Source organism: Antedon bifida, chromosome 5 (assembly GCF_963402885.1).
Source record: "Antedon bifida chromosome 5, ecAntBifi1.1, whole genome shotgun sequence".
Taxonomy (NCBI): domain Eukaryota; kingdom Metazoa; phylum Echinodermata; class Crinoidea; order Comatulida; family Antedonidae; genus Antedon; species Antedon bifida.
The window spans coordinates 20,102,708-20,129,882 of record NC_136230.1 but is presented as its reverse complement, the minus strand read 5'-3'; the positions used below and the strand labels follow the sequence as shown (position 1 = coordinate 20,129,882).

Genomic DNA, 27,175 nt, shown 5'->3' with positions numbered 1-27,175 from the left:
ATGGGCACAATGTCGTGTTTAACTTATCTAAAGTAACGGCCAAACATAAATTGATATATGACAGATAAGGTAAAACTAGTATTGTAATGCGAGTAAGATTTGTTGAAGGAATAGATATTTGAGTTTATTAATTATGCCTATGTTTCTATAGCAATTAAACTGTTGATTGTATTAATAGTCCGGAGGCCGACGGCGAAAAATTGCCATCCAACTTTTCGAGACCAGGTAATCGATCAGGATAGGAAGATTTTCCGAGATATAAGGGGTCAAAGTTCAAAATTGACCAATCACAACAATGTATTAAATATATGAATTTACGTAAGGGCAAAAATTTGTAAATCGTGCGTTACTTCTAGAATTTTTGGTCGATGGTATATAAATTCGTTCGGCACTGATTTTAACCACCTTACCACGATTCAGAGGCATTCGCTCACCTGAACACTCTAAATTTAGCTAATAAGAGGCTAATAATAATGGGGGATATGAACACTAAGTTTGGAAATACAAGGAGGAATCGATGGATATAAAGTGTATCACACCCAATAGTAATGCTCGACAAATAACGTCTGCGGTAGACAGCATGATACTCTTGAACGATTTAAAATTGAGAAATAATACATTCCAAATCCCACTTACATTTCGGAGGGGAAAACATTGGATTTCCGACTTGGACTGCTGTTATGTATCCCCTGACATTATTCCTGCTGTTCGACACTTCTCTGCCTGTCAGAATACAGTGCTACCATCTAATCACGCACATATCACTCTAATACTTTATAAGAGTCAGCTGTCTGTTACTGGCCGTATGAATGCATTATTGCAAAGGTCTTCTGAGTTTGGAAAACATGCGACCCTAATGGACAAGTCTGCTAAAAAACTAAACAACCAACAGATTAGAATGTATTCTATCTACAGGCAAATCCAAAAAACGAACATGTTAATGCAGAAAACCAATTGCCAGACGATAACTGCTGGAATATTTTGATTCAAAGTAATGATAGGAAACAGATTTGGGATGCAATCAATTGGAATGGTTCAGTGAACGAAATTGTTAATATTGAACGACAGACAGATAAGGATTTTTGTGATCATTTCACAAAATTACTAAATGTGCATACGGTCGATACCAATGTTATAAGAAATTGCAGAGGTCCATACATTCCAATACTAGATGACCCAATCCAGATACGTGAAGTTGAAGAAGCCATTACAAAGTCAAAGGCTAGTGCTTCATGCAGCCCTCAGGATTACCAGCAGGAATGCTAAAACAGCTATCACCAGTCTGGATCGTCTTCTTATGTAATCTATTTAATACGATATTTCTACTTGCTCAGTTCCCAACTCAATGGTGTTATGCTCATTTGATAACTATTTTAAAATCTGGGAATAGAATGGTATGCTCAAATTGGTGTGGTATTACAAATATGGACACAATTGCAAAAGTCTATGACGCCATTCTCAATCAGTTAATGCTGTGGATTACTCCTGATAGAGCACAAGCAGGCGCTCAACCACGTAGAGGATGATTGGAACATATTGTAAATTTACGTCTGCTTAAAAACTATGCAATTCATAAAGTACTTAAGTTATTTAATATTTTCGTGGACTTCTCAAAAGCTTATGATCCTAGAAATAAATTGATTGATTGTTCGTTGGGATGTGGATCCAAGATGAAGGGTTATTGCTTTATGTATTTGCTTTATGTACCTGAGCATGAAAGGTTTAGTCTAGTAGGAAGGAGGGGTTACCGTGCACCCCCATGATGTATTTTTTTAATGTACATTTTTGTAATCCTGAATATATATAATTAACATTTTTTGATGTTCCCAAGACGAAATATTGTCCCATGGGGTTTTTTGGGGGCCATTTTGGTGGCCATCTTGGATTTATCAAAATCCTAAATATAGACGGTACTTGACAAAGAGTGATCATAGAGGTCTGATGTTGGTCTTAAATTGTTCAGAATATGCACATTTCTATGTACTTTAATGAAAAGTTTTCGTTCAAAATGGCCGGAAATGCCACTTTTGACCTTTGACCTTGTTTTTACATAAGGGTCATATCTCGGTAACCCCTAGTCATAAAGATTTTATTTTTGTCATAAATTGTTCAGAATATCCATATTTATATTATCTATCCACTCTAATGAATATTTATTTCAAGAAATGGTCATAAATTTTAGTATTGTCACATTTAATCCTTGACCTCAATTTTAATATAAAGTTTGCGGTACACCACGTATATTAGTTCTGAAAAGAACTGTTGAGTTTCTTGACGTTTCGATCAATATGCTTTGATCATCGTCAGGAGTGAGGACCTCAATTTTCACAAAATTCTTATATAGTAAGAATTTTTCTGTTTTCAAAATAAAACTATGTATATGAAGGTGTACAAAAATTACTCATTTAAAACCCATTGAACACTGTCCTGTCACCATTCCCATGGTTCATACCAGTGTAAAACGGACCTAGGGTGACCACATGCTTCTTTTAAACATCAGGAAATTTCCAAATAAGAGGACGTGGGTTCATTTAACCCTCCAGGGTCAAATGTATAGAGGACATATTCCTGGCCAACTTCATGATATACAAATTTATGTTTCTGTCAGGCCTCGTCAGACTGAGATTCTGACCGCCGTAAAACGTTTAGAAGCCTGCACTGCTGAGAGTAGGACATGGATGGGCTTAAACTTCCTCAAGCTTAATGATGAAAAGACTGAGGCGATCATATTTGGAGTGGAGTTGCGTTCAATTTAAGATCCTGCTGCTGGTGTTCAGATGCCTGAATAGTTGCGCTCTCCAATACCTCTCAGAATTATTGACAATCAAGGAGAGAAAGCGAGAACTAAGATCTAGTAATCAGGTGCTACTGGATATTCCGAGGCGCAAACATAGTTGGGAAGATCGGACTTTCAGTATTGCTGGACCTAGGTTCTGGAACCACCTACCTTTGAACATTAAACAAACATCATTATTGAGCACCTTTAAGTCACTATTCAAAACTCACATTTTCTGATATAGTAAGGGGATACACCTTCATCGCTAACCAGAGATCGGTCTAATTGAATCCCGGTCAGCACCAGTTGTGTCTCGGTCATCCCGGACTCAGGCTCCTCCTGCCCTACTAAATTAGATCTAAAACAATCTAGGTGGCATGGTAAAGGAGAAAAAGGGGATTAATATGCTTTATTAAACAAATAAGTCTTAAGAAGCCTCTTAAAAAGAGCCACCGACTGTGCATCTTTAATGTAGTTTGGAAGAGAATTCCAAAGCATAGGGGCTGCATAAGATAATGCACGGTGACCATATGAGATGGTCTTCACTTTAGCAGGAACAAGACGATTCTGAGAATTGGAACGAAGATTGCGACATAATGATTGTGAAGTGAGAACATTGTCGATGTACCTCGGTGCAAGGGCATGAAGAGATTTATATGTGAGTAGCAATATCTTGAAGTTGACACGCTCCTTTACCGGAAGCCAGTGCAGTTCATGCAAGATAGGTGTTATGTGGTCTCTATGCTTAGTTTGACACACTAGACGAGCAGCACTATTTTGTAACATCTGTAACTTCCTAAGCAGAGTCTTGGCCAGTGCGACATGAATACTGTTACAGTGGTCCAGACGTGATGATATAAAGGCATGCATAAGTCGTGTAGTTGTTTCCCTATCCAGAAACCTACGAATTTGACCAATCTTCCTAATTCCAACCATAGCAGAATGACATGTTAGCATCCATCCGCAAGTGGGAATCCATGTAAACCCCAAGATTTCGAACTTCTGGGGATGGTTTAAGTTCTATACAGAAAATGGTTGCAATGGCAGAGATTTTCGGAATCGTGATGTAATATGAATAAGCTCTGTCTTCTGTATGTTAAGTTGCAGATGATTGAATGACCATGTGTGTATGTCTTTCAAACATGCAGAGATTTTAGACATTGTATTATGAAGATTACAGGGTGAAAAATCCAAATACAGCTGCTGTGTATCGTCAGCATAGAGCATGCAGTTTAGACCATGTGCATTTATTAATGATTCTAGTGGAGTGGTGTATAAGATAAAAAGAAGGGGTCCAATAACGGATCCTTGAGGAACGCCGCATGACAAACTGCGTGATGATGAAATGGAACGCACTTTAATGGCATATGTGCGAGAAACTAAACGACTCAATCCAAGTGAGGACCTTGCCAGAGATACCATACATTGATTTGAGACGATGAAGTAGAAGAGAATGGTTGACAGTATCAAAAGCAGCAGAATTCCAATAGAACTAAAAGAACTTCGTGACCAGTATCAATGGCCCTAATCAAATCATTGTACACACAGACTAGTGCTGTTTCAGTACTGTGGTTGGCCCTGTATGCAGTATTCCAGCAGTTTCCGATAAGTTTATTCTCTGCAAGGTAATTCTGAAGCTGTATGCTTGCAATTCTTTCAAGCACCTTGGAAAGAAAGGAAATGTTTAAGATCGGCCGGTAGTTAGCAAGTATATTGTGATCCAGCTTAGGTTTTTTAATTATATGAGTGATGATGGCGTGCTTTAAGTGTGATGGCAATTTACCTGTTGAAAATGAGGTTTTTGTAATGGATGTTATACACATTATGAGCTCATTTATGTGGGTTTTCAGCAAGGATGTAGGAAGAGGATCAAGGTCACATGATCGTGTGCACTGCAGGTTCCGGAGGTAAATCGACACTTGAACTGACAAAGATATGGTCGTTGACCTTCTGAATTTTATCTCTAAAAAAATCAGCAAACTCTTCAGTGAGGGCATCTGGTTCAGCATATGAAGGCAAATCACCTGGATCTGTAAGTTCGTTGACGAGATGAAAAAGGTTACGCTGATCGCATTTCTGAAAACAAGTAGTGTGATACTGTTTCTTTGCTTCAGTAAGGTGTAATGAGTAGTCACGACAGGAACGATAAGACTGTTTATCAGTACTGCTATTTGACTTCTTCCACTTTCTCTCTGCAATACGCTTTAGATGTTTCTCACTCCGATTTTACGGTCAACCACAGGCGCATGTTTGTCAAGAAGATTTCCAAGAAGAGAATTGTATTGTTGGACTAGGGTGTTTAGGCAGTCAGAAGGATTGAGTAACAGTGATGATGAACGAATATCATCACAGAACTCAACGTGATTGATTTCCTTAAGCTTGCGCTGCTGTCTGTGCACAACAATAGAAGGTTGACGACTCAGGTTGACCAAAGCAGTTAAAGCCATATGATAGCAGTCAAGAGCCGATACAAAATTACCGGAGAGTGCTTACATAGGAAAGTGCATATAATGCAATAATGTCAAAGGTCAAAAGTGATATTTCCTGCCAAATTTCAAAAATATGTTTCATTAAAGCTTATATAAATATGGATATTTTGAACAATTTATGACAAAAATAAAATCTTTATGACCAGTGGTTACCGAGATATGACCCTTATGTAAAAACAAGGTCAAAGGTCAAAAAGTGGCATTTCCGGCCATTTTGAATGAAAACTTTTCATTATAGTACATAGAAATGTGCATATTCTGAACAAATTAAGACCAAAATCAAACCTATATGACCACTGGTTGTCAAGATATAGAACGAATACAAAAATAGTCAAAATTATTGTGAAAATCGTCGTGCAATAATGTCAAAGGTCAAAAGTGATATTTCCCGCCAAATTTCAAAAATGTTTCATTAAAGCTAATATAAATATGGATATTCTGAACAATTTATGACAAAAAAATAAAATCTTTATGACCAGGGGTTACCGAGATATGACCCTTATGTAAAAACAATGTCAAAGGTCAAAAGTGGCATTTCCGGCCATTTTGAACGAAAACTTTTCATTATAGTACATAGAAATGTGCATATTCTGAACAATTTAAGACCAAAATCAGACCTCTATGATCACTCTTTGTCAAGTACCGTCTATATTTAGGATTTTGATAAATCCAAGATGGCCACCAAAATGGCCCCCAAAAAACCCCATGGGACAATATTTCGTCTTGGGAACATCAAAAAATGGTAATTATATATATTCAGGATTACAAAAATGTACATTAAAAAAATACATCATGGGGGTGCACGGTAACCCCTCCTTCCTACCCTACTAGTTAGCTTTCTCACGTTTACGACTTATATCGCATAACTTTTAGAATAGAAACTGGGCGGTGGTCTCTCATGCCACCTGATGAAATGCAAACCGAGCTTCACGCATTATGTGAATGCCCATTTACTTCACACATATGACAAACTTGTAATACTGTATACATTGCCATAGCCTTGTGTTTTATTTTCTATTGAACCTTTATTACTGTTGTTTCTGAAGTTCCTAAAGTTAGTGAAAATATAATCTACATTATATATTGCTATTTTCATGCTTGTAACACCTACTATTTGTGTGCCATGTTGGACACTGTTATCCAAAGTTGTCAATAAAGAATAACAAAATAATAACCCTGTTTACTAATTAAGTTGAGTTAGATAATTAGTTATTGACGAAATTTCTGAAAAATTCCTGCACACAATAATACAAGGATGCTTCGCATTTACTGATCTCCTTCTACGATAATTGTTTTTAATAGCTGAAAATTTGCTCGAGTACAGCATCATAATGTTGAAGACAAGCCGATATTCTTTATAAAAAAAACTATTTTGATAAATTTAATACGTTTATACAAACGTATTGCTTGGCGATGAATGGAACATTCCAATCTCCCAGTCTCCCAGTATAATTATTTGGTAACACCAGTAGGTAAATTTATGGGCCTCCCTAGTAAAAATTGAAGTGGGATCCCAGTGGGATCCCACTGGGATATGGTTATCCCAGTGGGATAGCACCATCCCACTGGGATTTTATACGGACACAGTGGGATTTTATAGGATGAGTGAAAAATCCCAGTGGGATCCCACTGGGATAGATATCTCCCCCTCACACACCAGATGGGGTATCGCGCCGGAAAACATTTAATATTATTCAAACTCATCTTCTCATTGATAAGCTATGTGGTATGGACGTTAACCCTGTTTTAATTTGCAGATTTTTTTAAGGATAGAGTTGTTAAATTTATGGGTGAAGTATCATCCCCTTCTATGTAATACTGGTGCACCTCAAGGTTGTTCACTCTCACTCCTGCTATATTCTTTGTATGCTAACGATTTTGTACAGCCCATAGGGAATAGAAAATGTTTTCACGTTAAATTTGCTGATGATACATGTCTTGTGGGCCTTATCCGTAATAATGATACTTCAGCTTCTCTGGCTTATGCTTTTAGTAAGTGGTGCTCAGACAATTTCCTTCAGTTAAATACATCAAAAACAAAGGAAATTATTGTAGATTTCAGTAAGATTCAGAATCATGAGCATTTATTGTTAAATGGGGACTATGTCGAAACGGTAAATGAACATAAATATCTAGGTAACTTTAGTGGATGATAAATTAAATTGGAGTAGCAATAGCGCAGCTGTGACGGTGAAATGTAATAAGAGGCTCTACTTTCTAAGGAAAATGAGAAGTTTTAAGGTGAATACAGTTATAATGAAATTATTTTATGACTCTGTTGTTAAATCAGTTATGACTTTCTGTTGTAGTATCTGGTATAACAGCCTCATCAAAGAGAACAAATACAAACTTTATCGAGTTATAAGGAAAGCAAATAAAATTATGGGTACCAGATCTGAGGATTTAGATAGCATGTGTAACGAATTGATGTTGGCTAAAGCCAAAGTCATAATGTCTGATTCTGCACATTCCTTGCATAGTTCATTTGTTATGTGCAGGTCTGGTAGACTAGGTCATCCTTTGACAAAAACAAATAGGTTTAACAACTCCTTCATTCCCTCTTCAAATCGTCTCTTTAACAAACAATTTGTAAGATAATTACTGTAATTACTTTTAATGAACTGTACAGGCCTTTTTGGTGTTATTCTCTCTGTTTTGATGTTTTTATATGTGTTTTTATTACGAATGTAACGGGGAGCTGAGTCTCACATTTTATATTTAGTATGTGACAATAAAGTATATCTATGTCTAAAATTGAATTTTAGGGATTATAATGAATTAAACTATAGACAGTCAATAAATGATTTTGCCACATGGTGTAGAAATAATTTCCTAACCTTATATACAGATAAAACTAAAGAGATCATTTTTTACTTTAGACGCTCCAAAAGAACACTTCCAATTGCCATAACTATCAATTAACAAAATATTGAAATGGTCGAGGAATTTAAGTAACTTGGTGTTGTGCTTGATAAAAACCTTAATTGGGAAACCAACACTTTATCTATAACCAAAAGAGCAAGTCAGAGAATGTTTTTCCTCCGAAATTTTTTTGATAGTGTTCTTTTATTCGGCTCTATTGTCTGGTTCTCAAATCTAACTGAAAGGGAAAAAAACTAGCTAAAATTGTAAAGTGGGCCAGTAAAATCATGGGCATTAGCCTTGAACTATTATTTTACTTCATGAAAGGGACATCCTAAGAACTGTAAATAAAATTCGTCAGATCCTGATCACCCTCTAAATAAACTTGTAGACTCTCAATCAAAACACATTGCCGACAATCATTTGTTTATAATTCTATTAATGTAATTAATACTGTAGTAAGTTTTGTTAGATCTCTTCTTTATATATTTGTATATTGTATGTAAATCAAATGTAAACCACCAACCAAAATTCATTTGTACCCAGTTGTAAAAATGACAATGAATACTATCGTATCGTATCTTAAGAAAAAATCCATGTTTGACACAAATGTTATAATTCATGAAAATACTACACTCCATCATCAAATAACAAGACAGGAATGTGGCAGGCCAATACTATGCAATAAACTACAGTTTATTTTTCATTTTAAAATTCTCATGGTAATAATTTTGATTTTACCACTATTCATAAATTAATAAAAGTTTCTTTTTTTTGCGGATGATGTTAAATTATATCGTATTATTTCTTCTAACAACGATGCAGTATTACTTCAGGAGGATTTGGATGGTTTAGTGCAGTGGTCTAATTCATGGGTATCGATAAGTCCAATACCATAAGGATCTTGCAATATTGTTCGATTCCAAACTTTTATTTTCAAGCATATTGACCACATTGTTAGTAAGAGTAATGGAATGGTTGGCTTCATTTGGAGGCACTGTAGGGGAAATAGTTACCCAAAAACCCCTTGGTAATTTGTTTAAAACACTTGTTAGACCAAATGTAGAATTATCCTCTGTAAATTTTAATTCAATTTCTGATAATCACGCCACAAGGCTCAAACATGTTTAAAATAAGTTTGTTAGGTTTCTTTGTAAACGTTTTGATGTTGTTAATTGTCTTGAACCTCTTTAGGTCTTTAAGTTTAGAAGAAGTGTGTCTGATTTAATGTTTCTTTACCAGAGTGTAAATTATTTATTTAGTTGTGACTGCTGTTCTCTTTTCAGTTGACACACTTGCCTTCTTTGTATAATTATTTAAGTGAGTCCAATGTAAATGTAGATATTTTTTTCAATACTTATACAAATTAGAGTTACCACCATTATTTTTAATGTGTATTTTGCACCTTAGAATTGATTTTTTAATTGCAGTTTATATTTGAATTCAGCAGCTCAACTTATTCCATTTAAAAGAATAATCTTTCAGGAACCAGTACTTAATGGAGTTTTACTTTTTCTAATCTTCGTTTTCCTGAATTTTGCGCACTTATTTTGTAATTTTCTTAGGCCTACCAAGCTATTTTTTGGAACTGTTCTATAGGACACCAAGCTACCCTTCGTCTCATCCAAACTGTTTATTTACTAGGGCTGGCAGCCTTTTGATTCAGGAGTATGCATGTTGACAGGAAGTTGCAGTAGGAACATATTGCTTCCAAGTGGCTTGGTTTTGTATCTGTTTTCTACTATTGTTGGCATTTATTCTGAAGCTGAAGGAAACAAGACATTTCAAGATGCCTGGACATCAGGGAAATGAACTGAAGTATGTCATGTTTAATGCCATTGCTAGAAGCATTAGAAACAAACAAATATAATTAATTACATTCATTGAAAGTACAAATGTGGATGTAATGTTTATTACAGAAACATGGTTTTCCCAGAATGACACAGATCTATTGCAAACTATCCTGGATTCTCTTCATTACGGCTTGATAGACATACAGACACAATTGGTGGAGGTGTTACGGTCCTTGCAAAGGACACACTTTCTCCTATTTATGTTGATGACTTAAAATCTGACCTTGAACTGCTAACATTTTCTTTAAATATGAAAAACATGAAGATGCTTTTATCTCTTATGTATCCACCAAACTCTGGAACTTCCTTTTTCGAAAAGTTTCAAGAAACCTGTGATAAAATCCAACCATTACAGATTATGATAGCTTCATGCTGCTAGGAGACTTCAATATTGACTGGTCAAAGGATTATAACCTTAGAAATTCAATAATAACGAATGAACTTGATATAACTCAAATCGTCACTGAAAACACTAGACCATTGACGCATAACATATCAATGGGCACAACAATTGATCTAATCTTTACCAACTGTCCAGAACACAGAGAAGGTTGACGTTGTAGCATCGCCTGTTGACAGTGATCATCACGCAGTCTCATTTTCTATTAAACTAAGGTATCCACTACCTCAGCCTTCAACATTTCGTTCATTTCTTCAATTAGAAAGATGATGTACAGCACCTTCAGACACTTCTACACCTAGCACCCTGGTCTGCTTTCATGGACAGGGCCAATTCATCATTGTAACCTCCCCAGATAAGATCAATCACTCCCACTTAAACACCCCTGGATCAACTTAGGACCAACCAGATAAGATCAATCAATTTTAACTGGATCGAGACAAGCAGAATTTTTAAATTTCGTATAACCGTTGGATGAAGACAAAGAAGATAATCAAGGAAGACACAAGAAGAATCAAAACGGAAAACAGAAGCAAGCGGACAAGAACTGTTTCGTTTGGACACTTTCAACCTTACGCCGGTGTTTTTTTTCGAACGTTTTTTTTTTAACATTTATTTTTTTTAAATTTTGAACTTTGACCATTTTGAACATTGATGAACACCTTTCGCATTTCTTGAATTCGTTGTTTGAACATTTGAACATTGTTGAACACTTTTTGCATTTCCTTTAATTCATTTCTAATTGGATCCGAAGCATTGGGGTAAGTCAAAGCCATTTTGATTTTGAATTGTAACCTTGATTGAGAAGTGAGAGTTTACATATATATACACTAAATTGTCTTTGATATGTGATTAATAAAATTATAAAGTATGGTTGACGTTGTTGATAACGAAGTAATTGTAAATGAGCCTGTCCAACCTCATCCCGTTCCCCATCTAAGACAAACAGATTTCCTTCCCAAAAGATACGACGGTTCCATCACCGATCACGACCAATGTAGTGCACACTATTTATCATTTACCGACTACCTTGAGGCCCACACTTTAGAAAACCCTGGAAATAATGCCCAATTACTTAATGTCATAAGTATTTTCAAACGTAGCCTTCAGGGCCAAGCTAGACTCTGGATCGAAGGGAAGCAGTTCGATTCCCTAGAATCCTTGAAAACCCAATTCATTAACAGGTTTAGTAAAAACAAATCAATCTATGCCCACATAAGAGAATACGATTCGATTACTTACAACACTGGCGACAACGCCGAAAAACACTTAACCAGAATCAAACAAGCCGCAGACAGAATAGGCTACGCTGACCAGCAGATAAAAAATAAATTTATTTCGACCCTCCCACCCAAATGTAGAGCAGCTGTAGCCATGTCCACCCCAATCGATGCCACACTTGATAATATCGTAAATAGTGCACAAAATTACTTTGATCTTTCCGTGGATGATTCCCCACAGGAAGTTTCATTCAACATCAACAAGGAAACAAATAATAGTCTTGAATCGCTCCAACATGAAATAAATTCTCTTAAAGTAGACATAGCCACAACAAAACAATCCCTTAATCACGATGCTCGATGCTCACATTCCCCCAGTCGAAATTATACCCCAAGACGAAACCGAGTCCAGAGTCCCTACAAACCCCGATTCCAGACCCCACCTACCCCAAGATATAGACAACCTACCCCAAGATATAGACAACCTCCCCCAACCTGTTATTTCTGCGGGAAGCCAGGCCACATACAAAGGCACTGCCAACAAAGAAACCGTTCTCACGGAAATTATCCCCCACCATAGGTATTAGGTAACGGTGACTTCTAATATATGCCAACCACTTAGTGCAATTCAAATTATTTATCCAAGGACACAAATTTAAAATTTCTGCGTTAATCGTTAAAAATTTTGGCCTGATACTTGGAACCGAAACATTGTCTGAACTCGACGGTACTTTAAATTTTAAAGAAAATACTTTTCGCATTAGACCAAAGATTTTTAGCTTTTCTTAAACCAGGTGATACTAAAACAGTTAAAATAAAAGGAAGGGTTCCCGCCTTTGTACGCAATTCCGATGTTGTTCTACATGCAACTACCCATATTTCTAAACTTTGTCCATCGGATATGTTAGTAACAGTTACTAACGACCTAACAGGTGTTGTGGTGGACGCGAGTGGACATGTTTTTTTTTTTTTTTGCTCTCCGCAATCTTAATGATCGCTCTATTTTAACCATTTAATTTACGATTTGGGTGCTCCTGTCTTAATATAATCAATTATTTTACTTCTTGGTGTTATACTTGGTGCTTTTTGATGTTCCTGATGTTGTTTTATATGTGACTTTTTGGTGAATTTGTGATCAACGTTTTTGTGATTCGAGTACTGTCTGTGAAGCTGCCTGTAAATTTTGCGCGTTTTTGGCGGCCATTTTTAAATTCTTTTGTCGGAAATTTTTTAATTCTTTCGTCGGAAATTCAGTTCGTTTTTGATGTTGCAAGATTATTTTGTGGAACTATTGTGCATTGCTGATTAGCCTCATCCAACATTAAATGTCTACTTTCAATATTCACCTTGCTATTCTCGTGTTTGCCGTACTCAGAACAACCGGAAATTTCATCCAGAGCCTAGGCCTAGGCCTATCAACGGAAGGTAGGACAAACAAACCTAGCCCAACAGAGGACCTCCAACATATCAAGTGGGTATCACTTCCTTATCATTGTCAACGCCTCATTGCCAGAATATCCCTATCAGAGGGAAATCGTCAAATCAAAGGAAAAGAACTATTTTAGTCTAAACAAATACCTATTATATTACAACAGCAAGTATAAACGACCTAGCATCCTTGCATATTTCTTACTCCTGTGCGGCGATATTGAGATCAATCCTGGTCCCGCCATTGAAAACAGTAGTGATTGTAGTTCATGTACCACCCAACACTCTACTGCATATCTGTGTGCAACCTGCAAAGAGCTGGTCACCTGGGATGATAAAGGCATAATGTGCGAAGACTGTGAGACTTGGTATCATATTGACTGCCAAAATGTTAGTGAAACATCTTACGTTAGATTGGGAGGATCAAGCGTTGTATGGACCTGCCTAATCTGTGACGCACCTAACTATAGCAGCACTTTGTTTGACCTCCATGATGTAGAAACTCAAAATAGTTTTAGCGTACTAGGAGACTTGAGCCTAGACTCCCAAGCATCTATAGATTTCGAAAACCCCAAAGCAACTTCATCGCCAACTAAACCTAAACCATGATCGGTCTCTGGACCACGCCCGTTACGAATAGTAAACGTAAATTGCCAATCCCTAATTAATAAAAAACCACAATTTTACAACCTAGTTGACAGCACCAAACCTGATGTCATTATAGCAACCGAAACTTGGTTTAATAGCAGTGTTTGTAACTCCGAGTACTTCAGCACTAAATACACAGTATATAGGAACGACCGAAACACCACAGGTGGTGGCGTACTCGTTGCAGTCAATAGTGACTTTATCAGTACCAGAGAAGAATCCCTAGAAAAAGAAACTTCAGAAACAGTGTGGGTCAAAATCAACATTGCAGGGTGTAAAACCTTATATATCGCTGGCTGTTACCGAGCTAAGGTTAATGACGAGACCGCTCTCAACGACCTCGATGATGCGTTATCAAAGATCTCAAGCCGAGTCAACAATCTCATTCTGGTTGGAGGTGATTTCAACTTACCAGGGTGGGACTGGGCAACCAAGTCAATTAAACCAAGAACTCCTTACCTAAACCTCCATAGCAAGTTTGGAGACATACTCGATGACAACGGCCTTACACAAACTGTTGAAGAACCGACCAGACTAAACAATACCCTTGACCTGTTCCTGATCAATAGACTAAATCAAATTAACCGAACACAAGTTATGCCTGGTATTAGTGATCATAACGCTGTCTACACTGAATTGGATATCAAGCCCACTCGAAAGAAACAAATTCCCCGAAGAATACCCCTATATAAAAAAGCAGGATGGGCAGGACTTCGGCAACATGCTGAGAAACTCGCAGACGTCATAGTTGAAGCTGAGTCTAGTATCACCACAGATGAGCTATGGAACCTCTTTAGAGATGGCTTGCTAGAAGGTATAAAACTATTTATCCCCCACAAAACTACAAAAACCAAAGACTCGCATCCATGGATAGACATAGGCCTCAAAAGAAAAATTAGGAGACGAAACCGGGCATTCAAAGCCAGTAAAAAACATGGAAAAATTAAAGATGAAATTAGATTTAAGAACCTAAAAAAGTCTGTTCAACGTGACCTGCGCAAAGCCTATTGGCAATACATAGAAGATATTGTCACTCCACAATCCTCAGACATAAATATCTACAGTAGTATGAAAAGATTCTGGACCTTCATCAAACACAAGAAATCAGACTTCAATGGTGTTTCACCCATCAAATCAGATGGAAAACTGATGACAGATGGTAAACAGAAAGCTAAAGCCCTTAATCATCAATTCCAGTCGGTCTTCACAAAGGAATCCACTTTTGAAAGTAGCCAACCCTTGTATAATTACCCAAGTATGCCCAACATAGATATCTCAACCCCTGGTGTACTCAAACTACTTAAAAATCTAAACCCAAGCAAGGCTCCAGGACCGGATACTATCAGCCCAAGAGTACTGAGAAGAATTGAGTGATGTCATCGCAGATCCTCTCAATATCATATTTAGGAAATCACTTCGTGAAGGCAGTGTCCCCAAGGACTGGAAAAACGCAAACATCACCCAGATCTTCAAAAAAGGTCAAAAATACAACCCAGCAAATTACCGCCCAATCAGTCTCACATGTATAGCCTCAAAAATGATGGAACACATAATCTACAGCAGTATAATGTCACATGCAAGCCGCTATGATATCCTCTACAACCAACAGCATGGATTTCGCAGTAAAAGATCGTGTGAAACACAGCTTCTAGAATTCGTACACGACATTGTTACAAACATGCAGGATGGGTACCAATCAGACGTATGCCTACTGGATTTCTCCAAAGCATTCGACAAAGTCGGCCATCTAAGACTTGCTGAAAAGCTCCGCTGGTACTTCCTCAACAACAGGCAACAATCAGTAGTGATCGACGGTGTTTCTTCTGGTAGCGTACCAGTTACCTCCAGCGTACCACAAGGCTCTGTGTTAGGACCGTGTCTTTTCCTATTCTTCATAAACGACATAGCTGAACATTTAACATCCTGTACACGACTATTTGCTGATGATACCTTAATCTACATGACCATAAGTAGTGAAGCAGATGCGAAGTTGATGCAAAAGGATTTGGATACCTTATCACACTGGGAAAAAAAATGGATGATGGAATTCCACCCCGAAAAATGCCAAATCATAACCATCACACGAAAGAAAAACATCATAAAGTATCCATACACCCTCCATGGTCACCAACTTGCACATGTAGACCACGCAAAGTATCTAGGAATAACAATTTCCAATGACCTCAGATGGAATAAACACTTGGAAAACGTCGCTGCTAAAGCAAATAACACACTGAATTTCCTCAGACGTAACATAAATATCAAAAACCCCAAAGTAAAAGAACAAGCCTACAAATCACTTGTACGACCAATCCTGGAATATGGAAGTGTAGTCTGGGACCCCCACACAGATGTTCTAAAGAAAAAAGTAGAGAAAATTCAACGCCGTGCTGCAAGATTCACTCTCAGTAGATATGAACGTACAGCCTCCACGAACTATCTTGGAAAACCCTGGCTGAAAGACGTCAACTCTCAAGACTATCAGTGTTCTACAAGATACACAACCTTGTTGCAATTGATATGGACAAATTCTTAAGCTCCAAAAACCTCACTACCCCTTCTCGCACAGAAAACAGCCAAGCATATAGTATTCTACGCTCAAGTCGGGACTATCATCGGATGTCCTTCTTTCCCAGAACGTCAAGAGATTGGAACATCCTAGCAGAATCAACTGTAAAGGCACCAACTTTTAAATCATTTAAGGGGGTCCTTTACGAAAACTAACTCACTCGCACCACATCCCACCAAAGTGCTATAGTCTTCAAGTCTGAAGTTTGCACTAAATTGGAAGAAGAAGGTACCAATAGATAGGCTAAAGTTGACCAATGACAACGCAAACAAGTACCCACACTTAGAACGTACAGACCCATTGCTATCTTTAACTGAGGAAGAAATCAGCAAACAAGTTGATTTAACAGACAGCGTTTTAACAAATAGAGAAAAAGAAGATCTATATAAAACATTACAACAAAACAGATATATATGGTGAACTATCTAGCTGCCCAAACTTCAAAGCTGACATAAACACCTCTCTAATGATGAACCATTTTTTATTTGACCATACTTCGCGACAGACAAAGACAAACATATTATTGAGGCCGAATTGAAAAAAATTAGTCAAACTAGGAATCTTAGCAGTAGGACACCAATCGTATACTTCCCCTGTCCTTCTTGTTTCAAAGAAAAATTCGAAAGATAAAAGAGTTGTCACAGACTTTCGCTATCTAAATTCCAGGATAAAACGTATTAATCACCCATTCCCCTTATTGGCCGAAACTTTGAAAACAATAGGTAACGCTAATGCACAGATTCTTAGCGTAATTGATTTGAAATCAGCGTTTCACTGTGTACCATTAGCCGAACATGCCCAACAATATACAGGTATAGCTTCATATCACGGTGGAAAATATTATTATTATAAGAGATTAGCACAAGGATTAAACGTTTCGCCAGGTATATTTCAAGCAAAGATTGACGAAATTTTAAATGAAATCCCAATTTCTAGAGAATTCTGTATCGCCCATCATGATGATATTATTTTATTTAGCCAAGACAAATTTGCTCATAAGCAGCACCTTGTTTCCGTTTTACAAACCCTACAATCAAATGGTTTTAGAATTTGTCCAAAGAAATGTAAGTTATTTAAGAATAAAGTGCAATATATGGGACACACCATCCTGATTAATTCTTCAGGACATGCATGTATCACACCATTAGGCGACAGGTGTGCAGCTATCCGAAATTTGCCAGTCCCACGAACCCATAAAGAAACTAAACGATTTATTGGTGCAGTAAATTATGTATCCCATTTTTTCCCTCAAATACAATCAATTTTACGCCTGTTACATACACTCGCAAGTAAACGCCGAAAATTTGTTTGGTCTACTGAACACCAGAAAGCATTTGACAAAATTAAACAATTAATGGTTAAACCACCTACTCTTCAAATGCCTAGAAAAGAAGGTAGATTTACGCTATATAGCGACACTTCAAGAACCGCAACAGGTTCATATTTAACACAAACAGTAAACGGCAAAGAACACATAATAGGTTATTATTCCAAAATCTTACCACAAGCCTGTCAACGATATAGCGTCACAGAATTAGAGTTATTCGAACTTTACATTAATGTTTCAGCATTTCAACACTTACTAAAGGGCTGCGAATTTGATGCATTCGTAGACCACTCAGCAAGTGTACAAATTTGGAATTCAAAAGATCAGCCATGTACACCCCGCTTACAGAAACTAATATTACGATTGTCCGGATACATTTTCCAAATTGGTTATAAGAAAGGAACTGAATTATTCTTAGCAGATTTTCTCTCCCGAGCCCCTCGTGATGACGATTTCGAAATTGATCAAGTTGTACCCATTGCATTTAATATTACAGAGACTGAATCTCTTAACCCGATTACAAAGACATCTACTAGCAGACCAGTAACAAGGTCTTACGCTAAGAAAATGGGAATAAATATACCTGACCTACATAAATCCAAACCAGTACAAACGCCCGTCATTAATAAAAATCCAGTGACAACAAACACGCGACCTACATAACTGAATTTAAATCAGCACACATCCCAAAACAACAAGACTTAGATAGATTAATGGATGTTATTCAAAGAAAGATAATTAGAGATTATAACCTCCCAGTAGATGTTAAACAATTACGTGTTGAACAAGAAACTTCACCATTTTTTAAGCCAGTTTACGATTAGTTAGCTCATGATATCCTTCCAGCTGATAAGAAAGCAGCTCGTGCAGTTCAGAATAAGTCAGAGCAGTACATATTGTGCAACGGTTTACTATTCCGTTTATTTTTCCAAGATAAAGGTGGAGAATTGTATTGCAATTAGCTGTTCCTGAAAACTTAGCCGAGACTATTATTTCTCAGTATCACGACAATTCGTTAAGTAGCCACCAAGGTACGATGCATACTTACCTCACTATTAGGAAATTATTTTACATGCCCCTTATGTTCGAGAAAGTCAACAATTATACTCAAGCGTGTCTTAGATGTCAACAATTTCGTCCCAAAACCGATAAATTACGTCCTTTACACGATCGAGTACCAGCAACTTACCGTCCCTTTCATACACTCAGTCTAGATTTTAAGAGTATGCCAACATCACCTTCAGGTTTTAAACATATTATGGTAGTCTGTGATGATTTTTGATTTGTGTACCTTTGAAATCCATTGATGCCGAAACTATTTGTGAAGCACTAATACAAAAGGTAATCAGTATTTTTGGACCCCCATCTCGTCTTATTTCAGATGCAGCCACCTCCCTTACAGGAAAATTATTAACACTCTTAACACTCGTAAAACCCTTAACATTAATAGGAAAATCATCAGAGTCCATAATCACGGTAGTTTACAAGTTGAACGTCATATCCGCACCGTATCGGACCTGTTACTACAAAATTACCAATAATTTAGCACCAACTTACCTAATAAACAGATTTCATATCAAAGAAAATCATTATGACACAAGATCTCAAGATCAATTAATGCTACCTAAACCTAGAACGGACTATAAAAAACGGAGCCTGTCTTATAGAGGTGCTAAATTATGGAATGAACTAAGTGATGACATAAAAAATGTAAAAACATCTTTTAATTTTAAATTAAAATTAAAAAATGTATGATTAATATTATATTTAAATATACTATAGTTTAAATTATATGATGTCAGAAATGTATTTAAGATTTTCAATTCAATAAGGTTAATATGTTAGAGCATTTATTTGTAAGTAATTACTTTCTTAATGTTAATCTTGGTGTTCACTCTTTTGTACGATTTGGATTTTACAATTTTTAAATTCTAATTTGTTTTAATACTGTAATTTAATATTAATGTAGATGTGTAAATTAAGATTTTCAGTTTTTGGTTAAATCCTTATTAATAATTTAATTAATATCTTTAGTATTAAGTTTCATTGTCATTGTCAAGATAAACTCTTGTTGTTAATTGTTTAATTGCTAAATAGTGTATAATGTCTTACGGCCTTGTCTAAAAACACCATTGAGGTGAACAAGTGTTACCGTGATTAAATAAAGTTTTTATTATTATTATAACCTTAACCAATTCGGAACAGATTGGGTTAGATTTGTATCAACAACATGTTATGCTTATAATTCTTTCTCATCCCCACATCTAGGAAACCACTCCCCTTACGGATTAGTTTTTGGCCGCCAACCTCCAAGTTTGACTTCATTAGCATTTAACCCCGTTTCAGGATTTTCTCATTCCTATGAACTTTGAACACCTCAAGAAGAAATTTCAAAACATTTCACAGACAATGCTACAATTACAGCGAACACAACAAAACGTCCAAAACTCGAAAATTTCCCAACGCTTAGAAAAAAGTCCAATTTACTCAGTAGGACAACTCGTATATCTATACAAGCCAACATCATCATCACTAACGGCAAATTCAAAGAAAATCGCCGCAGAATGGGTCGGACCATTAGTAATTCATGAAGTACTAGACAGAACACACTACATCCTAGCAACGATTAAAGGAGAAATACTTCGCGACGTATTCAATTATAACAGACTGAAACCTTGTTTTATGAGAACACCTAAAGAGCGCAAAAATTTTACACATCTCCAAAAACTTAAACAATTGTTGAATGAACCCACTGATAATAATGAGAAAATTCAGAATACCATTAATGTAGTAAATGACGAAACCAATGTTGAATTTGTCGACGAACATGATAAGACACCCACCCAATTGCAATCAGATACCTTTACACACCCAACTAAAGTAGAACCCCTTAACTTGCAACCTTACATTGACTGTGTAGAGAATAACATGGGATTAGCAGCCCCATTCCAAATGAAGGAAGAACAAATTAAGGAACAGACTAATTTAATTATGACAGCACCTAATGATTCAAATATGACATTAAACCGAGGTAGATTTAAAGCAGGACATTTCCAAGTTTTAGTTTCGTATTCTAAACCGACTTCAGCCAAACGCAACACCGATAAAACAAAACACGAATCCAATGTTTGCAAATTTTGGTGGAATATTGACAGATATAACGATACAGATAAATTGATTAAAGAGAATATTAATGATAAACAGATACCGATAAGTGGATCGCCAAAACGATTCATAAAACGTTTGTATAATGCAACAAGTTACTGATTTAATTTTTTGCAAGAATTTTTTTTAATTACGACATTTGCTAAATTAATGATAGCATAGTCTACGGATTTGAATTGTTTAGTAATGATGTGACTTCAGTTAAAGGAGAATTGAATTTATGATTAAGTATTGATTGTGTAACGAGTTTGATAATGATTAATTTTGAATGATCGATATATTGAGATATTGAAAAGAACGACAATCATTTTGTAACAAATATTTTGTTTAACCTTTGAGTCGTTAATCTCAAGCATTAATTAATTTATATACAAGAACAGGAGAGTTTTTTAGTACTTTTAATTGTTTTTTTGACATTGAGTACAAAATTCGAATTTGTCGACCGATTGAAATCATAATTACCTGTGAATATAAATGCTTAAATCGATAAAGTTGTGATGATAACGATATATTGTGGTTAAGTTTGTGTCAACGGGACACACACATTTGTTTCTTTAAAGTTTTAAGTGATTAAGTTTGATATTTTGAGTTAATTATTGATTTTAGGCTAATCAGCCACAGTTTTCTTGAGTTTTATGTTTTAATTTGATTGATTTATGTTTGAAGGCTAATAGAATGCGATAACTTGTCGCACGATTTGATGTATGTTCATTTTTGTTTGATTTACGCGAATCCCGTTATTATAGATTAGAGTGCATAATTAACAAGAGTTGCCTTCCTGACCAATGTTCTTTAGGGAAACCCCACCGTTGTGATGTCTTTATTTCGGTAATCCGAGTGTAGCATGCCTCCAAAGCAACGGAGCCACAATTATGTCGATCTTGAAGAACACTTTTGTTTTTTATACATTTTTTTTTCCAAATTTTTTTATAAATTCCGGAAATTTTCTACCAAATTCATTTTTAATTTCAAATTTTTTTTAAGAGAGAGAAGAGAGAGAGTGAAAGTGATAAGGTTACACTTCAGAGTCAATGGTTTTGGCTAACTCAATTTTTGCTTATATTATGTATAATCATGTTTTTTTCTTTTATATAACTTTAATTTTGCATGCCACTATTATAACCAAGCCTTAGCTTTCGCTGATATCTTATTCTAGGCTTACACTAAAGACAAACATTAAATTAAATTATTTTGATATTGTATTGTAATTTAATTTGACTTACATTTGTTGTTTTAAAATATCAGACCTTAAAAGTGTACAAAAAAGGTGAAAAACATTGTCGCATTGTAAAAATTCAAGAATTGTCAGCGCGTACCTATTTTTTCACAAACTGCAATGACGTAATTTGTGGACCATTTGATTGGTCAGTTTTAACGATAGTAACGATCGTAATCATTAAAGTTGAACAGAGTTCAACTTTAACGATTTACGATTTTAACGATTTTAAACGTTAATTTTTACCCCCTTTTCCTGTCAAATCGTTGAATCTGTCAACTCAACGCAACTTAAGGATCGACAGGAAAACAGGCTTAAGCGCTGCAAACGTAGATCGTCGTGGATTAACAGAGAAATCAAGAAACTTATAAAATATGAAACACAAAGTATTTAAAAAAGCTAGACGAACTGGAACGAATGAACCATGGGAAAACTACAAAAGAATCCATAATGAAGTAAAAAACTTTTTGAAGAAAGCTTACACGAATTATGTAAACAACCTATTTGCCAAGGAGGACAATAAATGCAGCTTTTGGTCCTTTGTTAGGGACAAGAAAAAGTCCAAGTGTCCCTCTACATTCAACTATGCTGGGGAATCTGTTCATGAACCAGTGCAGATTGCAGAGTTTTTTAATAAATACTTTGCTTCTGTTCATGCTGAATGTAGAACTATACCTGACAGTCCTCCAGCCTGTCATCTACCTATTTCAGCACTACATGAAATTCAACTTGACTGATAAACTCTCGAAATTGCTTTCCAAACTTAACCCAATCAAAACTGCTGGACCTGATGCTTTATCACCTCGTGTTCTAAAGCTTGCCGGACAGGTAATTTCTCCGCCACTCTTGAATGTAATGAGAACTTCCCTTAATACGGGAAAGCTTCCGAGTCAGTGGAAACTAGCAAACCTGACACCTATCTACAAATCCGGTTCTCCGGTTCTCAAGAACTATAGACCTATTGCACTGACAACCGTTGCTTGCAAAATCTTAGAACGACTCATAGCAGACAAAATAAACGAGCACCTGGATAACTACAACTTGCGAAATGAAAATCAACATGGTTTTGTCAGCAAGAACTCTTGTACAACACAGCTAGCTAATGCTGTAAATGACTGGGCTAAAATCCTAGATATTAGCGATCACCTCCCAGAATTGACTTGATCTTTATAGACTTCAAAAAGGCCTTTGACCTGCTCCCGCATGACATTCTGCTGCAAAAGTTGGCCTCAAATTCCAACATCAGTGGACAACTATGGCAGTGGATTTGGTCATTTCTCACTTGTAGGAAACAACGAGTGATTTTCAAAGGGTCTCCATCGCCGTGGTCATATGTACATCAGGAGTACCTGGGGCCCTTATTATTCAACCTGTTCATCAATGACATTGCTACAGGTATTCAACCCAAAACGCTACTTTTCGCTGATGACACACTTACTGTATGTATAACCCAACAGTATTTACTCTACTACTAGTGATGAGATAGATCTGCAAGCAACATGATCTTGACAACATATACAATTGGAGCATTATGAATAATATGGACTTCAATGCAGAAAAATCAAAAGTGATGCATATGACGAGATCAGTGAAAAAGAAAAATGCGCTACCCAAATATAACATCGGTGATCAAGATCTCTCCAAGGTTACATCCTATAAATACCTTGGACTTACAATAACTGATGATCTGAAATGGAATGAACATGTGAATGAAATTGTCAACAAAGCTTTGGGGCTTCCTTTGGCATGTTGCAGGCCATTGTTCAACTGAAGCCCTGTTTGCCTTATATTCAACACCTCCCAACACTAGAATATGGACTACCCTCATGGAACCCCTATACGGAAATCCTTTCTTCAAAAATTGAAATAGTACACAGAAGAGCAACACGCATGTGTCTACACCAGAAGAAACAGGAAATGCCATATTATGTGAACCGATTAAATTGTTTAAATACGAAAACTCTTGATAATAGAAGAAAACAAAACATAGTACTGTTTACAGTAAAATGCTTGGCTGGCAAAATTGAATGTAGCTCTATTATATCAAACACGGATATAAATCCTCGATACCCAGATGTTCTAACATTTAAACACCGCTATGCCCGTACAGACGTACTAAAACACTCTATAAATGAGTTTCCACGCTTATGGTCAAATCTACCAAATGAAATTAAGGACTCGATGTAGTTCTTGACAATACAAATATATTTGCTATGAAATTGAAAGAACATTATAAATATTAAATTCCTTGGGTAAAGAAATTTTACTAAATTAAAAATAATTTGCTACTGTAGTAATAGGCTATACTTTGTGACTAAAATAGAATTTATTTATATTTGGATCGTTAATGTGTATTTTATTTATCTTTATGTACTGGATGTCTAAGGATGGATAAGCAAGCCTGTGAGCTACAGCGATTTTAATTGCTTTTGCTTATCCTTGCCTCCTTAGATTTCCACCTGTCTTGTTTTTGGTACCTATGTTTTAAATGTATTTCGGTTTTAAAGGCTAAATAAAGAATGAAGAATGAATGAAAAATTAATTTAAAGGCCAGGTGCGGGCAAAAAATTTCTATTGATAATACATTCCAATAATTATCGATCTATAGTTTCCCCTATGTTTCATAATTTTTGGGATTTTATTTGTGTTACACAAGCTTGTTGAAAATAAGCAGTTTCTTATCAGTGTGGGGATGGTTCAAATTACACAGTAAAATCTCTATTCTTTTGTACACAAATTTTGTAAATAGAGAGGCATTTTAAAAAGCTATGAAAAATAAACGGTGTGGTAAAAAATGTTATCAGATGACTAAATATAGGTAATATAACTTGAATATTACATTTCTGGTATTTTTATTCAACTTCAGATTTTTATTTTCATGCTATAGCAAAAATTATCCACCGTATATATCCACCATCTTTTTTCACCTTCTAGGGAGTCACCAGACATGTTATTACATTAGGTTAACTACCTAACTACTGAAAAAAAGTCTTCCTGGTTTTTATGGAAGAATTTTGCCAAATTTTGTATTTGACCATATTAAGGGAAATTCATGTTTTTTCATCTTGATTTCTGTTACAAATATTTGATTTATGTACAATTAACCAAATATTATATTTAAAATTCATGCCTGTACCTGAGCTTTAAGACTCATTGTATAATTGTGCTCAATTATAGGTTAATTTTTACTATTTAACATATTTTTATTTAAGTTTGCTTCATATTGTATTTATTGTATCTGTTTTCTGTTTCATACCTTTAAGTGGCAGCTTTTGTTGCTGTTGGTCTTGATGAAAAAAATAAAATATTTGGCTACGGAATTACATCGTTTTTGTATTCATTCGCTCGGTGTACATTTTTACAATTTCTATTTATTTACATCAAAGTTCCTGTATTCGAGAGCCATCTGGGCAATTGCAAGAGCATTTGTATGTATACATTTTGAAGACATAGGTTTTTATAGGACGTGAAGTTTTATTCGAATTCGTATTAAGTACAAATTTCAGTAAATCGCGCATAACCTTTTTCTCAATGGTTTAGAAAGTGGGTTCATACATTCATGGGCACAATTATATTCAACTACATAACATTCTATCGTCTTTGTATTGTGTGTGGAGTACAATGCACTGTAAACTATATGCTAATTATAAAACAAACATAATCAATATATAAACAATACATAAATAATATAATTTGAGTAAAGGGAATGAAATAGCATTCCAAAATCAAAACATAAGTACAATAATATGAATATACCAATCTCCTTCTACAATAATTGTTTTTAATAGCTATAATCGGGTTAAACAGCTTAACTCGTACGGTGTAAGACTGGATCGGCTTATGCAAATGGTAACGTAATCCACAGATTAAAATACCAAGGTGTTCGTTATATGAATGGCGTTAAAAATAGAAGTCCATGTATCATTTACATTCTAACCCATGGTCTCTGTTTAGAGACAGGAGTTTCAACTGTAACGTTCAACACTTATATAAATGAAATTGTTGCGCGATTGTTATTACTGTATTTCAATTGATCTTTTTTAAACGTTTGTCGTTGAACTTTTAACGATCAACGATGATAGCATTGAATAACGTCAACTGGAAAGAGGCTTAAACACAGCTGCTGTATTTGGCTTTTCTAGAAGTTTAAGTAACTTATTATTTTTTTTTATGTTTTGATCTCCTAAAAAAAAATCATAGTCAATTAGCATATAGAAACAATGTCCATGTACTACATCATTGCAAATTATACAATTATAAAGTACATATGATATCCAAAAATTGGCAAAAACGTGGATCAGAACACCCTTCTACAAACTGTGAGGCTCAAGTTTACAGAGTCATTATTAAACATTCCGAGGACCATCTTAAACTTAAATTTGAATAAAAGTTAAAAATGATACCTTGCAAATTAGTAACTTCTGTTTCCATTTTGTAAGCATTATCTGTAACTACTGCTAAAGCATCTTCAAAACTAATCATTGGATAGGAAGAAAAACGCATTCTTCTCGCTATTTTTGTAACATCATGATCTATATGACAAAAATATAGAAACAGTATGTTGGTTAAGATGGCTAACATGCACAATTGATTAATTTATATTATTTTATTCATTATTACATTTATATTTTATCATTTTGGTGTCGTACTGTCTGCATTTTACTAATTTTATCATATTTTTATTATTAGTCTAGAACCTGAGTAAGAAGATTCGTATGTGTTTTGGCCTTCTGGTCCTCCCATAGGAGTGCTTCAGTAGTGTCGGGCAAGGAAAGCCATGCTCATAGTTTGTCAGAATAGATGACATGTAGAATTGCTTGTTAATACTTTTAAAGTGTTCTTGTAAGTTTGTTAATTAGTCATGTTTATTTTATTCATTCAACAGGCCTAAAGCAATATGCCACTATACTGTAAGATGAATAGATTTATCATTGAGTAACTGACTCTTCGCAAGAAGATAAAAAGTGAAGTCAAGGAAATGGATATTCAACTAAAAAACCTTCTATCAGATATTCATGACGTCAACAATTGCATCATTCCGCAACTTGTCGAAGAAATGCGAAGCAAAATCAGCTTACTGGACCAATAACGATTGGAAATGGAGTTATATAGCAAAAGTCGAACCTCAAATTCTTCTTAAAAAACTTTATCATTATGGTGTTAGAGGGATCGCCTATGAGTGGTTCAAGAGTTATTTAACAAACAGATCCCAATTCACCGTG

At 35.6% G+C, this 27,175-nt stretch overlaps 1 protein-coding gene across 3 annotated transcripts in view; it reads right to left on the bottom strand.

The window, feature by feature from the left end:
• LOC144843748 (gephyrin-like) overlaps positions 1-27,175 on the bottom strand; it is a 150,506-nt gene that overhangs the window by 60,753 nt on the left and 62,578 nt on the right. For all 3 annotated transcript variants that reach the window (XM_078700676.1, XM_078700677.1, XM_078700678.1), the window contains one exon: positions 26,357-26,485. In XM_078700676.1, coding sequence (XP_078556802.1) covers positions 26,357-26,485 — 129 coding nt within the window. The remainder of the gene's footprint in view (positions 1-26,356; positions 26,486-27,175) is intronic.